Raw genomic sequence first — 15,403 nt, 5'->3', positions numbered from 1 at the left:
CAGCCGAGGATTAAAATATCAAAAAAAAAAAAAAGTTACATAGTTGGTGGCACGTGCTATGTGTTTAGGCCTACTGTGTATAGTATGTACAGCCATTTCTTGTCATTCCTTAAACATTACAGTACAACTATTTATGTTGTGCTAGGTATAATCTAGAGACTTGAAGTACCTGAAAGGATGTGTGTATATTATATACAAATCCACCATTTTATATAAGGGACTGAGCATCCAAGGATTTTGACATCTGCGGATGGAGGTGGTCCTGGAACCAACCCAGAGAGGAAACAGGATCAAATGCGTTGTGTTACATACACTGAATGGGAATTTGGCTTGTTATATCAACTTAGTACTTCAGAGATCCATTGCTTCAGTTGTTACCTGAAAGTCCCCAACCCCACCCTCACTAGGTGCCTCATCTTCCTTTGCCTTTTCTACCAACTGACAGGAGTAATAAACATCAGTGAAAGTGTCAGAGGATGAAAGTGACATGGCCATAAACAAAAGTGGTTGATTGTGTCTGTCTGTTTCTAGACCTACCGTGTCTGGCCTTTGGGGGGAGAGAATTGGGTATATTGTATTGACTAATTATAAGGACTATTTTTAATGAAAATGTAGAAATAGAATTTAAAAACTTACGACTAGAGGAAACCAACTGTTAGTGTTTTTGCGTCTATTTCAAAAACCTGTTTGCTTGATTTATGACAGTGATATGATTCTGTTCATTCTTTTGTAATTGACCATTTCCGTACCAAATATTGCTCTGCTTTTTTGAAGGATTGTGTGTTGTGCTTTTCATCAACTCCAAGATCCATCCCAGTTTCAGTCATTGTGGGGGTGGGCAGGGGAATCATGCACCATAGAAATCAACAGCATATTTCAGTTTTAGTAGCTTTTTCATTTTCAATTCAGAACATAGTAGAATGGTGGGGGTGTTCTGAAATTTATAGTCTTAAATTTCAGGGTACTGTTTTGTTGTCTAGATGAACCAAATTCCTCTTAAAGGGCATTTAAGTCCCTCTCCCTGTTGTAAGCAATGCTGTAATAACTCGTTTATACTGTTCATTAATCTGCATTGCTAGGAGTGGAGCTGTTTATTGAAATTTGAAAAAGTACTGCCCGACTGCTTCCCGAAAGGAGCCATCTAGCATACCTGGTTGCAAACATCATCTCTGATTAATACTGGGTAATTTTTTGTTTAATTTCTCTAATTCAGTTGGTGGAAAGTGGTGTTTAATTTTATTCCTTTGATTACAGGTGATTATTTTCTTCATGCTTATTACTTACTTTTTTTCCTTTTTACTGAATTTATTGGGGTGACACTATTGAACATTTACTGTTTTGTGTTTCTCAGTCCATTTGAAATGTTGACTTTTTTTCTATTTTGGGCATGTATTGCAAATATCTTGATCTAACTTGATGTTTTGCACATTTTTCACTGAAGATTTATTTTCGGTATAGGCTGATGTGAAGATCTAACTTCTTTTAGTTGTCAATTAGGCAATTGATTGAATTGATTTTTTTTTTTAGGAGGAAGAAGAGACCTTTCTGATCTTTTATTCTAGAGAGTAGTTTACTTGAGGGTTCATCTGTCAGTCAGCCTTTATACGATGGGATAGTGTGAACATCCGTGAGTCCTGCAGATTAGTAAGAGCAAAACAGGACTCTTAGAGGGCTTGAGTTGGTATCAAGGCATGTGGCAATTGTGACACATGAAAAGTTGGAGCTTCAAAAAAAAAAACCCAGATTCTAACATGGGAGGTTGACTAGAATAGAATGCCTAGCTTGGCATCTCTCTCACAGGCTTCAGGGCACTGGTGAGTTGCAGCTGTAGGATATTAATGGAAGCTGAGAAATTGGGACGATGGAGGGGGAAAGGCAGTAAAAGGACAGAGCTAGGGAACTAGTTTGACTCCCCTGTTGTCTACAAGGAAGACAGAAGCCCAGGAAATAGAATCTTTGGCTTCTGGGAAAGTGGGCTCTTTCAAGGAACAATTCAAAGTACAGATTTGTATACAAAAATTAATGAGGATGGTTGCCATATATCCTGCAAGTGTGAACTTGGGACCAGATTTAGGTCCCGGAAAACTAAGGAATTTCATGTTTGAACAGCAGAGGTATCTGGGTTGTCTTGGGATGTACATTGAGGATTTAAATCACTGCTAGTTTTCCTGAGGAATGAAAGTCTGAGGATTGAGAAGCTCCACTTAGTCCTGGTAAACTAGGCAACCTGTTTTGAAATTTTGGTGTGTGGCAGGAAGGTGGTATATATGAAAACTAGGGGCAAGAACAGAACAAGGTTGCCCGTCCTCATTCATGGAAAGAGGACATTTTATCTCGGACGAGCTGCAGAAGTCTTGCTCAAGTATGTTTTTAAACATTGCTACTAGTAGCAGTGCTGCCAGTGGACAGTGGGGGTGGAGAGGGTTGGGAATGAAGAACAAATGCAAACTCAGTTGTCCCAGTGGAAAGTGAGCGTGCACAGCCGGACTGGCTTCGGGAACAGAAGGGGCAAGAATGGTGACTGGTATCTGTGTATCAGGCACAGGAAACACAGCGTGGTTCCTGCCCTCAGGTTGTTTGCGTCTAGTAGAGGAAGTAGATGGTCTGGGCATCTTGCCAGTGGGGCACCATGGAAGCCGCTCCATCCTGAAAAAGATCCTTGAGTCAGGGGAGTCTCCTTTTTTTAAGATTAAATTATATTTTTTCTTATTTAGGGAAAAAAAGGGACTGCGGTTTTAAGGGAAAGGATGTGGAGCATTGGGGGTAAAAAGAAGACTGCCAGCTGGTCTTTGGGGCCAAGTGAGAAAGGGAAGGGTGGCTAAGGTAGTAGGTGATAAGAGGATAACTAAGGATACAAAAAACAGGTATTGCAAGAAAGAAAAGTTGGCTTCCATTGTCAAGAGGTAAAAGGTTGGTCAGCTTCTAAGTAGGTGACTCTGTGGCCCATTGCAAACAAACAAGGTACCCCATCCTGAGTGCAGAGCAGCCAGTGCTGAAGCTCAGATGCAAGGGAATAGTGTGCGGGTTGCTGTATAGCAGCTAGAGTAAAATAGAGATGTATGCAAGGAAGAAAAACCCTGGGAGGACTAAATATGGTAAGTCTGGAATGGCAAGAAGCTTGGATGAAGACTTAAACATGCACAATCAGAGCAGTGTTCGTTATTTCAATTTCTAGAGCTCTGCGGGATACCTGCCTCAGTTCAGTTGGGGAGGGATGGGGGTAGGAGATAGGCCCCATGCCTGACAGGGATTTAAGAAGAAAGTTCTTGGACCTTTTATCCTGTTTCGTGGGAAGGGTACTATTAGCAATTAAACCAGGTTAGCAGAAGTGCCTCTAGGGAACAGGATACAGGCAGTGATGAGCATGGGGAGGGTGACAGGCCAGGACCACCTCTTCAAAGGAGTAAAACATGTACCATGTCTCAAGTTTGCGCTGGGGAAAATAATACTCTTCTAGGCTCAATTTGAGCTAAGGACCAGTTCAGTTTTCTTCAGGAAGGAAAGCGGAGAGGACACTACAACCGTAGCAGTTTGGGTCTTGAACCCTGACATAGCGCTGGTCCCCAGGGCAGCACCCTCTGCATCAGAAAGAAAACAGGCAGAGAGCCTTTGGCCCACTCCTTTTCTGGATGTCTGATTTCACAGAGGTGGCTGCTTGCACAAGATTGTAAGGTGGGTTTACAGGTAGCTTTTCCACAACCAAGCTGTTCTTGATTCACTGGAAGGCTAAGGCAAAATAAACCAGCAAAACTAGGGGAAGGTACATTCTTAGGCTTCCATAAATAAGGACAATCATCACCGCCTTGAAAGTCCTTCTACACTGGTGTACACCAGGGTCTTTAATGTTATTTGTAAAACTAGGATGATGTATTTTGGAGTTACCTGGTAATTCTTACTGATGTATCCATCATCTGTAGCTGTGTTTAATACAGTAGTGCTAGCCACATGTGACTATTTCAATTACAATCCAAATTTGGTTCTTCGGTCATACTAGGCATGTTTCAAAGTGTATACAGCCACTTGTTAGTGTCTAGCGTACTCAGCAGTGTAGATAGGCCTATTGAACAGTGCTGATCATCTCAACCTAAGACCTGGTATATAGTAGCTGCTTTATAAACAATTGTAGAATGGTTCTCATTGCTAGTAAGCGTTTTGGTTTCCACACTCCCCTTTTCCAGCCACCATAGCCAAGAAAGCTGCAGGAATTTAAACTGGAGTCTCCAGGTCCACACAGTGGACCTGAAGATGTAATCTGAAGCCTCTGGAGAAGGCCAGATGAGGTATCCGCTGCAGCCAACTCTCAGTTCCCCGAGATTCTCCCTGAGCTGGCTTGGTGGTCCTCTAGCTGCAAACAGAGCAAATGGTAGCAGCCACAGGAACTGATAGCTGGAGCAGAGGGCTGGGTAGATGGGCCTGCTGTGCTGACTGGGAGCACTGGCCAAGTTTCAACCTTCATTCAAAGCATGAGGGAGCCACACCCCATCTTCAACCGATCCAAAGTCAGCTTCTCGCCACAGGAGAAGGTGAGCGGGTGAAGGGAGCTTGAGGGAAAAACAGAAAGGGAGATGTGCTGAGGCTCTAGTTCTTCTGGGGGCTCAGTCACAGAAGACTCATGTGCAGGGAGATAATCCACGTTGGAGGGTAAGTAGCCCTCGTGGGTGGGAAGGTAGTCCACTGGGAGGGCCGGCGAGGGGCTTGCTGGGTTTCCTGGCTTCGAGTCAGGGTCCCTACTCCCCAGCACCTTGTACAGATCCACTGGCTGTCCCGTCTCTGCTGTGAGAGCTCTTGGAGGTGGTGAGCCTGAGGCACTGTACCCTGTGTCTTCCTCAGAGGTATAGTGACCTTGGACTCCTTTTCCCTTTTCTGGCCAGTTGGGGTGAACGAGACGTCTGAAGCCCGGGGTCGCTTGGTGAAGGACTTCGCTGATGACCAGGGGCTCAGGTTCTTTCAGAGTGGGCCAGTCTGTTAGGATCCTGTCCAAGGGCAGCTGCATCTTCTCCTGAGAAAGAGAAGGAAGAAGCTCATATGGCTATGTTAAGTGAGTAGCCTTGACGACTGACTTCAGGGTTCCAGAGGGCCTCACAGACTGTGGTCCCTCGACTTTTCGAGGTAAGAGAAGCAGCTAACACTGTCCAGGAGGCAGACAAGCAGGAGCCATGGAGTCCTCTCAACCCCAGCCAGTGAGTGGTGATTCACTACACTGCTCAGCTTCAACCAGACTGTTTCTGGTGAGTCAAACTGCACTAGCTGCTTTTCTTCTAGGACAGAGGACACGATGGGTGCAAAAGCAGGGCTGAGCGTGCCTCTGTCTCGGGGAGGTGGCAGGAAAGACTGTAAAAGGGTCACGCTAGAGCTGAATCCTAAGACGTATATAGGCTTTTCTCATATAAGGAGGTCGTGGGCAAGGAGGACCGGTCTGTTCTGGAACCTGCTAGTTATGGCAGGGAAACCGAAGCTTCAGACATAGGAGGAAGTCACACGATGAAGGGATTTTTAAGGGATGCTAAGCAGTTTGGGTTTTCGTACAACTACCTGAAAAGTTTTAGGGTAATTTCTTCATCCGTTCTGTTCTTAAGAAAGACCTCTCTAGAATAACTTTTTTGGGAAGAAAACTTGCATCCTTTTTCCCCCTCTATCTAATTTGTCTGTTACTTCTCTTGCTTACTTTCTCAACAGCACATTGATTACCAACTCTTCAATGTCAATGTCATCCCTGCTTTCCAAACTGATGTTGATTCCTGAGCCCACGTCCAAGCCCTTTATTAACATTTCTTTGCTTTCTCTGACTCTCCTCACATCCTGGAAACTCTTTCACACTGACTGATCTCACTAAGGCAAAGCTCGCCTGCCTTTAAGGCCTGAGGTTTACATAAGCAGTCAAGTTTTCCGCCCTACCCTTGGCAATCAGGTTCCTTCACCTTCCTCCAGTCCCCATGTTTTTGTTCAGAAATTATTTCAGGCACACACACCATCCTGGTCTTACTAAATACGCCTTTTGCTCTGTGCCACCATACTTTTGCTCCCACTTTTGCTCCCACTGGCAGCTTCCACCTGCTTCTGTTTGCCACACCATCCCCTGTTCGCCACCTTCCTCGTTCTTGAAGCCCCTAGTGACTGTTCCCTCCGCTGAAAACTACAGCAGTGAAGCAACTGCCCATTAGGTTCTTGGCACATGGTGCTTTGTAATGCCACACTTTTTAAACGTGTCCATAGCCATCAACGAGTGGGGACCATGTTTTAAGGGAGGCATAGGTTGACAAAAAATAGCCTTGGGACAGGGCGAATCCTCAGGACTAGTTCCAACTCTGACACCTTACAGCTCGGGAAAACAACCTCTCTGGCCTGGGATTCCCTCACCCATCAAATGTCAAATGGTGAGAGAATGATTTAGTCTGGATTGGCTCTGATGTCCCTTGCCTTGCCTCGAGCTTGAGAAGTTTCCAAAAAGTGAATGATGGTGCCATCTCAGGACAGCCTTCTGCAAAGGGACCACAAGGCAGAGGGTATGTGCGTGTGCCTCTCTTGGAAGCTTACTCTTCCCAATTGCTGCCCAGGCTGGCCCTGGCTTGGGAGTGTGGCTGGAGCCTGATTGGCTGCTCTGGGAAGCGAGGGGCCAGTGCTGCTATCACAGACGTGAGAGACTGATTACACAGGGTGTGGAAATGGCTCCTTATCACAAGGTGAGGAGTTCACTCTGCCTTCCTGAAAGCTTTGGCGGCATGATAGAGGCTGTTCCTCCGAGCTTTTATAAAGTAGGCGCTCTGGCAGACAAGTCCTGTGACAAGGCCTCTTAGAGCACCATTGGCCCAGGTACCTTGTGGACACTATTTTAAGCCTGTACAATATTCTGGTGATCCCCGTCATGATTTGGCTTTTTCCTCCAGAGCTTTAAGACACATGATTTTTTTAGCTACATCTAAAATGGGAAGGGCATAGAAGGCCTGAAAACAGAAAACATTTTGTTGGAGTTGAAAGACTTGCAGTTTTGATTCTGCCCTGTTCTATATCACCAGGAGAGCAGTTTGGGCCTTTAACTAACACCAGTCCACTCACTACAAGGGTCAAGTGACCTGGGTTCTGAGGCTGCCTCAAGGCCTTCATTGCAGATGCCATGTTGAAGCTAAATGTTTTAAATTTTCTAACTTACCATTTATTTTTGGGGAAAAAAACATGCTGCACATGGTTTTTAAGGAAATTTTAAAAGTTTAAAGGAAATTTGTAATGAAAATTAAATGGCCCTCCTATCTCCACCCCCTTCCCCAAAGGCAACCCCGATGATCAGTTTCATATGCAGCTTCCCAGGAGGGTGTGTGTGTATAAAGTCTCCCTCCTTTTTATACAAATAAGAACCCACTTTAGAAACTGTTACAGATTTTCCTTTTTTCATTTTTAAATACCTTAGAGGTTTTCAGAAATATATAGATTTTTTAAAAATAGTTGCATAATATCCTATTGTGTGGATTTATTCTAAATGTTCAGCCTGACCTCCATAGTGCAGCGGGTTACACTATGCCCAATTTCTGGCTTCTATGTATAAGGCTCTAAGGAACATATTTATACAACTTAGGGTATGTGTGTGGCAATTTCCGTTACCTTTTCCCTGTGTTATTTTCATTAACCCTTTGTGTGTCTTAGCATTTCTTCTAGGCTTTTTAAGGTCCCCTGTCATGCCCAGGCAGAGGCAAATGGAACCCATGACGTCAAAGCTGCCGGCTTGGAAGCCAAGTGTCCAGGATGGACCCGGAGTTGCTTCCCACCCTGCTAGTTCAGGTTTCTGGGTCAGTGATTTTTCAACTGGTGTGTCACGCAGGCACCATGGTGTGCCGCGAAAATCATTAAAACATGCAATACCTGACTATTTATTGAGGGGCACTGACCTCTTTTCCCTTGATTTGTCAAATAAAAAAATGACAACAGCCAATACAACATTAACTGTCCAGTGTGAATGAATAAAAATTATATCTATTGTTTTTTCAGATTGGCAAAAAAAATTTTTTTTGCTGTGCTGCAGAACTCTATAACCCTAATTTTAAAAAAGCTTCTTTTATTTATTAATTTTAGAGAGAGGGATGGGGGAGAGAGAAACCTCAGTTTGTTGTTCCACTTATTTATACACTGACTGGTTGATTCTTGTATGTGTCATGACCAGGGATTGAACCCACAACCTTGGGATATTGGGACGATGCCCTCAACAACTAAATCACCCTGTCAACACCTAAGCCACAAAATTTTAGTAATTAATTTGTGTGTGCCATGAGATGAAAAAGGCTGAGATTGCTGTTTTAGGACATGGGCCTACAGAATCTCAGCATTGGAAGAAAGAGACCTTAAAGCTAAGCTGGTTCAGTTCCTAGTACTTGAATCCCCTCTAACGTGGCCGTGGCATCCCTGCGGAGTGCATTCCCACAGGTCATTACAATATTGCCATTACGGGAGGGCCCTCTTTAGCCTGTTCAGCTCAGAGACGTTGACTTCCAGAAAGACTCCTCTTACACCTGGTGCTTAAAGATCTTTTAGAGTGTGTAGTGTAATGGCAGACGGCACACCCTGCATCTGTGTGAATTCAGGGTCCACCATTTACTAGCTGACTAACACTGGGTGAGTTACTCAGTCCTCCACGCCTAAGTTTCCTCCTCATCTGAAAAATGAGAATAATAGTACAACTTCATAAAGCTGTACTATATGGATTAGATGTTAATGCATAAAAAAACATTTTTTAAAGTGCTTGGCATATACAAAATTATATATTATATAAATGTATATAAACATAGGTGTATAATAAAATATACCATATATAATTGTATATCATGCAGATATATAATATATGCAATATATATAGGTTATATGTGTGTGTGTGTGTGTGTATATATATATGTATATATATAACCTACTGCTATTATTACTGTTCTTGCTATTGGAACTTAACAATAACAAAACCCCTCAGTAGACAGAGGGAGACATCAAGTACGAGTCTTCCTGAGAAGAAAGTGAATGATCTTTGCCTTGTATGAGCCACGTACTCTACATGGCATCTTTCTTAATCCTCACAACAGTATATATGGGAGATGTTATCAATTCCTATTTCACAGAGAATGAAATTAGAGTGTAGATGTCAGGCAAGTTGCCCAAGGGTCGTCCACATAGTAAGGGGCAGAGGTGGAGTTTGCATTCAAGCCTTTCAAAAGCACTGAACTGCAGGGACTTGAATTCCTGCTGAGGCAGACATAGCTGAAACGAGCTCTTTACCTGAGTAGCAGCCGGTACCATGGGCTTCTGGCTAAGGAAGGATGTAGATAATACAATGTACTAGGCATTTGAAGAGAAGAATGTTGTAGGAGAAGAGCTATAAAGTGTGGTTAAGGGAATGTGCCCCGGGAAGAATGCACTGACATACCACTTTCCTCCCCTTTCCTTTCCATAAATGCGCAGTCCTGCTCCATATTCAGATGCCTTCAGCTTCCAAACCTTCCACCCGAGATGGACCATCTTGCCCACTGTGAGCTCTCCAACCTCAGACTGCACAGGAGCAGCTCTCTTTGCTTCCTTTACTCTGGCTCTGTCGTCTGCCAGCTGAGCAACCTCTCCTTTAGGACCTTTTCCATACTCAGGGGGATGGCTTACTGGCTTCCTGCCAAAACCAAAATAGTCTGGGTTCTATTTATCTGTTCTGTGCTCAGACCGGGGTGGGGTGGGATGGGGGTAGGGTGGGGGCTGGGAACATCCTGGGTAAAGCTTCAATTCTCTTGAATTGAAATGAGTCAGTGCTCAGCCTAGGGCTCCACAAATGGCAAAAATAATTGTTTTTAAATTTCTTTTAAAGTAAGTTGAGGTGAGAAGGGAGACAAGGCATAGTGAGGAATGAAAAGCTATGACTCTGAGTCTTTGAGTCATAAGCTTCAGAAAATCCTTATACCTGGGAGTAATGACTCAGATGGTAACCTAGTGTAATGACCTCACTTTATGCGCAAGTTCTCAGTACCCAGGTTTCCTACTAACCACCAGGGGAAACTTAGATGCTCAGACGTCTAGAACCCCACCAACTGGCCACTAAGGCTTTACATCTTACCTCCACAATGAGATATTTCTTGGCCCACGTGCTGTTCGCTGGGTCTGGAATTTGTCTGCTACACCACTGAGGTCTGAGGGCTGACAGGAGGACGGCTAGCCTATAGATAAAGAAAAGAATGCCACCTGGTTAAGTATGGAAGCACAGGTTCCTGGTGCAGGGACTTCAGTGTGGGGGGTTGTTCAGTGCAGGGCTGTGCCAATGAGTGAAATGAGTGAAACGGGAACACTGAAGGGGAAAGATGGCACGTCACCGAAGGAGGGACTAGCTTTCTGTGAAGTGTAGATAGATGACAAAGAGTTGTGTAGTCGCTTGGGGTTTGTTAAGAAAACTGTGGAACTTCCGATCAATGTAATGTGTAGCTGTCACCATCCAGCCATGCAACTGTTCAACAGACATTCCCTTCTGCGTGACCAGCACAGTGCTGGGACAGGACGGCAGACAATGAGGCATGGTCCCTACCCTTGGGAGCTTGCCATTTACTTCATTACAATGTTTATAAAGAGTTTATAATGACAGGGACATTATTGTGCTAAAAGTAAAAATAACAAACAGGATACAAGTAATATAAATAGCTTGAACATAAATCTTGCAAAAAAATGCCAAGAAAAAATACCATGGAGAACCATTCAAACTGTTAACAGTACTTGTGTTTGGTGATCAGAGCGAATGTGGGTCTTTTTCCCTACATCTCTAGGTTTTTAAAAATATTTTTAAAATGAGTTTCTATTACTTTTATGATGTGGAAAGGAAACATTCTAAAAAATGTTTCTTATATGGCATGTGGCTTAAATATTAATCACTATATTTTAAGTATTCAAGACCAATACAAAACATCATTAAATCAATGGCTTTAATAAACTTTGATGTTTAATAAGAATGGTAAGCTTCTGGGATGTGTTTAGCTCTTTGAAACAAGAGAGGTGGCTGTGTGACTAGTTGTTCTCCAAAAAATTGTGAGCAGAGGTACCTGTGACCTAGTACAGATCATGCAGATGAGGACAGTGTCCAAAGGGTGGTGGGCCAATAAAATGGAATAAAGCTGGGTCCCTAAATGACTGTGTGGAACAGAGCTGACAGCCCACCTGGATGACTTGACCTCTTACATGTGAGAGAAACAAACTCTTTCATTAAAGCCACTGCTTTTGAGTCCTCTTTTTTTTTTTTTTCTTTTTCTTTTAACAGCGGAAGCCTTGACCCTAGCTGATACTATTTCCCTGAAGAGGATGTATGTGATCTTAGTTAACTCCTTTTTAGTTTAACTTCAAAATCTACCTAAAGAGAGCTCCGCTTTGAAGTATCTGTCACACATGGGAGCTTCAATAAATGTAAAGCCTTTCAGCCAAGTTCAGTGTCTAGTAGAATGACTTTGAGCTTGTTTTATTTTTACCTCTTCTCTTACTTTACATGACATCTGAAGAAAACTTTGTATTGAAGTACTACATTTTTAAAAATTTCCTCTTATTAAGTAATGCACCTTTTAAAAATTTTAGAAAATACAGTTAAATAGAAAGCACTAAAATCACCTATGATTTCGTTCTTTGATATAACCACCATTAATCTTTTGGTGTATACCTTTGGGGCAGAAAGTGTTCATTGCCACCCAATACCTGTTTTCTTTCATTCCAAAGAAAGTGCACCCTACTGTATTGGGACAATCATGAACCCAACTATAAGGCCAGTTTTAAACCTCCCAACTGCACCAAGTTCTGGCCAATGAGATCTAACCAACAGCATCTTGTGTGACTTCTTCATGTAGCATCAACTGGAAAGGCGGGTGTGGGCGACTTCTCTGTCCCTGTGGTGATAAAATGCAGGCATGATGGCTATGATTCCTGTAGCCACTGGACCGAGAGGGGAAACTGATGGAAGCCAGTGTCAGCAGAATGGAGCAGGAAGATGCAAGGAACCCCGGTCCCCAAAACTGGAGCTAACACAAGGCCTTACTTGGATGGGAAACCGTTAGCTAGTTTGTCACGTTATTTTGGCTATAAAAGTTACATACAACCAAACTTAACAATGACTGACAATATCTTGTATGTATATTCATGTGTGTGTACATGTACTATTTTTTTTTAATGGAAGTACAACCCTGGCTGGTGTGGCTCAGTGGATTGAGTGCCAGCCTGCAAAACAAGAAGTCACTGGTTCAATTCCCAGTCAGGGCACATGCCTGGGTTGCAGGCCGGGTCCCGAGTAGGGAACACATGAGAGGCAACCACACATTGATGTTTCTCTCCCTCTCTTTCTCCTTCCCTTCTCTAAAAATAAATAAAATCTTTTTTAAAAAAATGGAAGTACATATTGTTTTGCAAACTGCTTTTTAAAATGTAATATAGCAAATATTCACGATTAAATTTCATTCTATGTTTTTAATGGATGCATAGTATTGCTATAACATAAGATGCAATTTAGTTAATCCCATATCATCAGGCATTTGTGTTGTTTCAAATTAGTTTTCCTTTTATGAACAATACTTTAGTGAACATATTTGCCATCAAATAGCCACATGCCCCTATAATAGAATAAATTTCTAAATAGGAATTGCTATGGTAGAATGTTTTTAAAGATTTAACACATATTGTCACTCCAAAATGCTGAATAAATTTGTCTGCCACCAGCAATGTATGAGAGCATCCATTTCTTGGACTCATAGCAGCAACAGCGATCATCATTTAAAAATTTTTTTACCCAAATTGGCAGATGTACCCAACTCACTTTTGCCGGGAGTAAGGCACTGAGAAGATGCCCACCACGACGACAGCAGTGCAGATGCTCGGGACCATAAACATGCTCCAACTGGCTTTACCTGAAAAGAGAGCAAACCCCGTGACTGAGATCCTTTCAACGAATACTGATATTCGTTGGGCCGACCCACAGCTCCTGGGTAGCCGGGCCCAGGAAAAGGCCAGCTCATTTCTATGCATTCATTTAAGGAGAAGGGGCCCTCGGGGAGCCCACTCTACGGTTCTGAGAGAAGCGCCAGCCCTACCGGGGCTCCCTCCTCCAGTGGGTGGGAGGACAAGGGCTGTGGCACCCAGAGCACAGGGGTAAACGGGGAGCCCTGAATCCTGGTGCCGGATCTTCCACTGACAGCAGTGTGACCCGGGGACCTATTCTTGGTCTGGAAAAGGTGAATGAGATGTCTACCTGCAGGATGCTGTGAGGATTAGAGGCAGTGTAGTTAAAGCACAAGGCAATGTACCCATCTGAACATAGCAGGCCCGCAAGAAACAGTAGCTAGTAATTTTACCAAACCATTGGGTGAACCAACCGAATCTGATTAGGGTCTTTGAAATTGTTTTGATTTCTTCTTATGAACATGTACTTTGCCACGTGTCAGAATTATTCATTAATTCATCCGGTATTCATTATTAACCATATACCCAGCCCTATTAGGTGCTGAGATGTGGAGATGAATAGGACTTGGGCTCTGCTGTCTTCAGAAGTCATGAATGTAGCCCATGTAAACAATTGTAAAATAAGCATGTATGAGGTCCTACAGCAGAGAATGGCACGGGATACGGCCTCAGGCACAGTTCAGGAAGGTTTCTCAAAAGGCATGATGTCAAAAGTTTAGAGTTGGATCGATAGGAGTTGGCTAGGCAGACAAAATGGGGAAGCACAGACTAGACGGAGAACTATGCAAAGGAGTGGAAGGATGAAACGGCATGGCACTTCCAGGTGACTACAGGCAGCCTGGTCTTGCTTTTGAGTGTCAGTGATGAGTGTGACACAAAGGATGAAGGCGAATGGGTGAACAGGACCAGATCATGCAGGGCCTGGTAACCAGGCAGTTTGAATTCAAGCTCGAAGCCCTCAGGGAACCACTTGATGGGTTGCCCTGGGGGTCTTGCAGAAAGAGTCTTCTGATAGAATGAAGGGCAGGCTGGGGGTGCAGGTGACCAGGGGAAAGGAGGGGCCGGAGACTCGCTCGGCCCAGTGAGAGGTGTGTTATCAGAGCTGAACGGGGGAGTTGGAGCGGGCAGCCTTGTTACCACCCCATGTAATCAGCACAATCTGACATTTCTTCAGCGTCTGCCTTCCTTGCTGGGCAGTTGGGACAGTCTGCAGTACCACGAGTAGAAAGAGGATGAGTTCTTAATCTAATTAATTGCTCCCAAGTTAACTTTCACAGGAGTAGCTGGGAGAGGAAAAGAGGGTTTTTCAGTTCCCCCAGTGGAGAATTACCTGGCATAGAACAACAAAGTACTGAATGATCAACCTGATACTCCACGTTACAAAGCAAGAACAGCTTGTTCCACTCTTGGAGCAAATGCAAACTAGTGCTGCCAGAGAGGACAGCGTAACTTAAGTCACTCCAATCTGTTTGATTTGTAGCTCTGCTATTTACCACCTCAATGACCTTGGGTAATTTTTTTGCCTTACACTTGTAAGAAAGCACCCTAACACCTCATTCCTTTATTTGCTCCATATTGAGTGCCTGGTAGTGTGACCAGGTGTAATCATGTAAAGCAGGCACTTGGTGTGCAAGACTGAATGAGTGGAAGTATGTGCTATGTAGGGTGCATTGTGTCCTCTCAACCCCCAAATCCATATGTTGAAGTCCTAACCTCCAGTAACTCAAAAAGTGACCTTATTTGGAAGTAGGGTCATTGCAGATGTAATTAGTTAAGATGAGGTCAGACTGCAGTAGGGTTACCTCTCCTCCAATATGACTGGTGTTCATACCAAGAGGGAAAATTTGAACACAGAGACACATATAAGGAAAACTCAATGTCAAGATGAAGACAGAGATTCACAAGTGTAGGAATGGCAAAGATTGCCACCAGACTCAAGGTGAGAGGCATAAAATAGGTTCTTTCATAGCCCTCAGAAGAGACTAACTCTGCTGACTCCTTGATCTTGGACTTCCAGCCTCCAAACTGTGAGAAAATAAATTTCTATTGTATAAGCCACCCAGTGTGTAGTACTTAGTTACAGGAGCCCCAGCAAACCAATATGAGGGGGGACCCAGAAAACCCGGAATTTACTTATATAAAATTGTATATTTATTCTTCCATGTTTAAACTTCAGTCACCTTCAAAGTACTCTCCATTTGATGCAATGCACCTATCGAGCCTTTTTTTCATTGCTCAAACAGTTTTTGAACTTGTCAATTTTGATGCCTTTTAGTGCTTCTCTTGTTTTTGGTTTCACCTCTTCCACATCAGCAAAAACGTTTCCCTTTGAGGACTTTCTTATTCAGGAGAAACAAAAAAAATTGCTCAGGGAGAGATTGGGTAAATAGGGTGGGGCACAGGAATCATGTCATTTTTTGGTCAAAAACTGCTGAACACTCAGCACAGTGTGGGCAGGTGAGCTTGTAAATCACCC

General features: G+C 43.5%; 1 protein-coding gene across 4 annotated transcripts in view; it reads right to left on the bottom strand.

Annotated features, from left to right (window-relative positions):
- Window positions 1-413: 413 nt before the first annotated feature.
- Window positions 414-15,403, bottom strand: part of IL12RB2 (interleukin 12 receptor subunit beta 2) — a 76,914-nt gene continuing 61,924 nt past the window's right edge. For 3 of the 4 annotated variants that reach the window (XM_053655489.1, XM_053655490.1, XM_037164867.2), the window contains 3 exons: window positions 12,785-12,875; window positions 10,067-10,166; window positions 3,822-4,999 (listed from right to left, as the gene is read on the bottom strand). In XM_053655489.1, the coding sequence (XP_053511464.1) occupies window positions 4,457-4,999; window positions 10,067-10,166; window positions 12,785-12,875 (734 nt within the window). In that variant the 3' untranslated portion in view covers window positions 3,822-4,456. Of the gene's footprint in view, window positions 2,647-3,821; window positions 5,000-10,066; window positions 10,167-12,784; window positions 12,876-15,403 lie in introns of those variants that run through there. The other variant, XR_008389703.1, reaches the window with a different exon arrangement.

Source organism: Artibeus jamaicensis, unplaced genomic scaffold, assembly GCF_021234435.1.
Source record: "Artibeus jamaicensis isolate MK-2021 breed Jamaican fruit bat unplaced genomic scaffold, CSHL_Jam_final scaffold_1019, whole genome shotgun sequence".
NCBI classification, from domain to species: domain Eukaryota; kingdom Metazoa; phylum Chordata; class Mammalia; order Chiroptera; family Phyllostomidae; genus Artibeus; species Artibeus jamaicensis.
The sequence above is the reverse complement of the archived record's forward strand: the minus strand, read 5'-3'. Positions and strand labels throughout refer to the sequence as shown.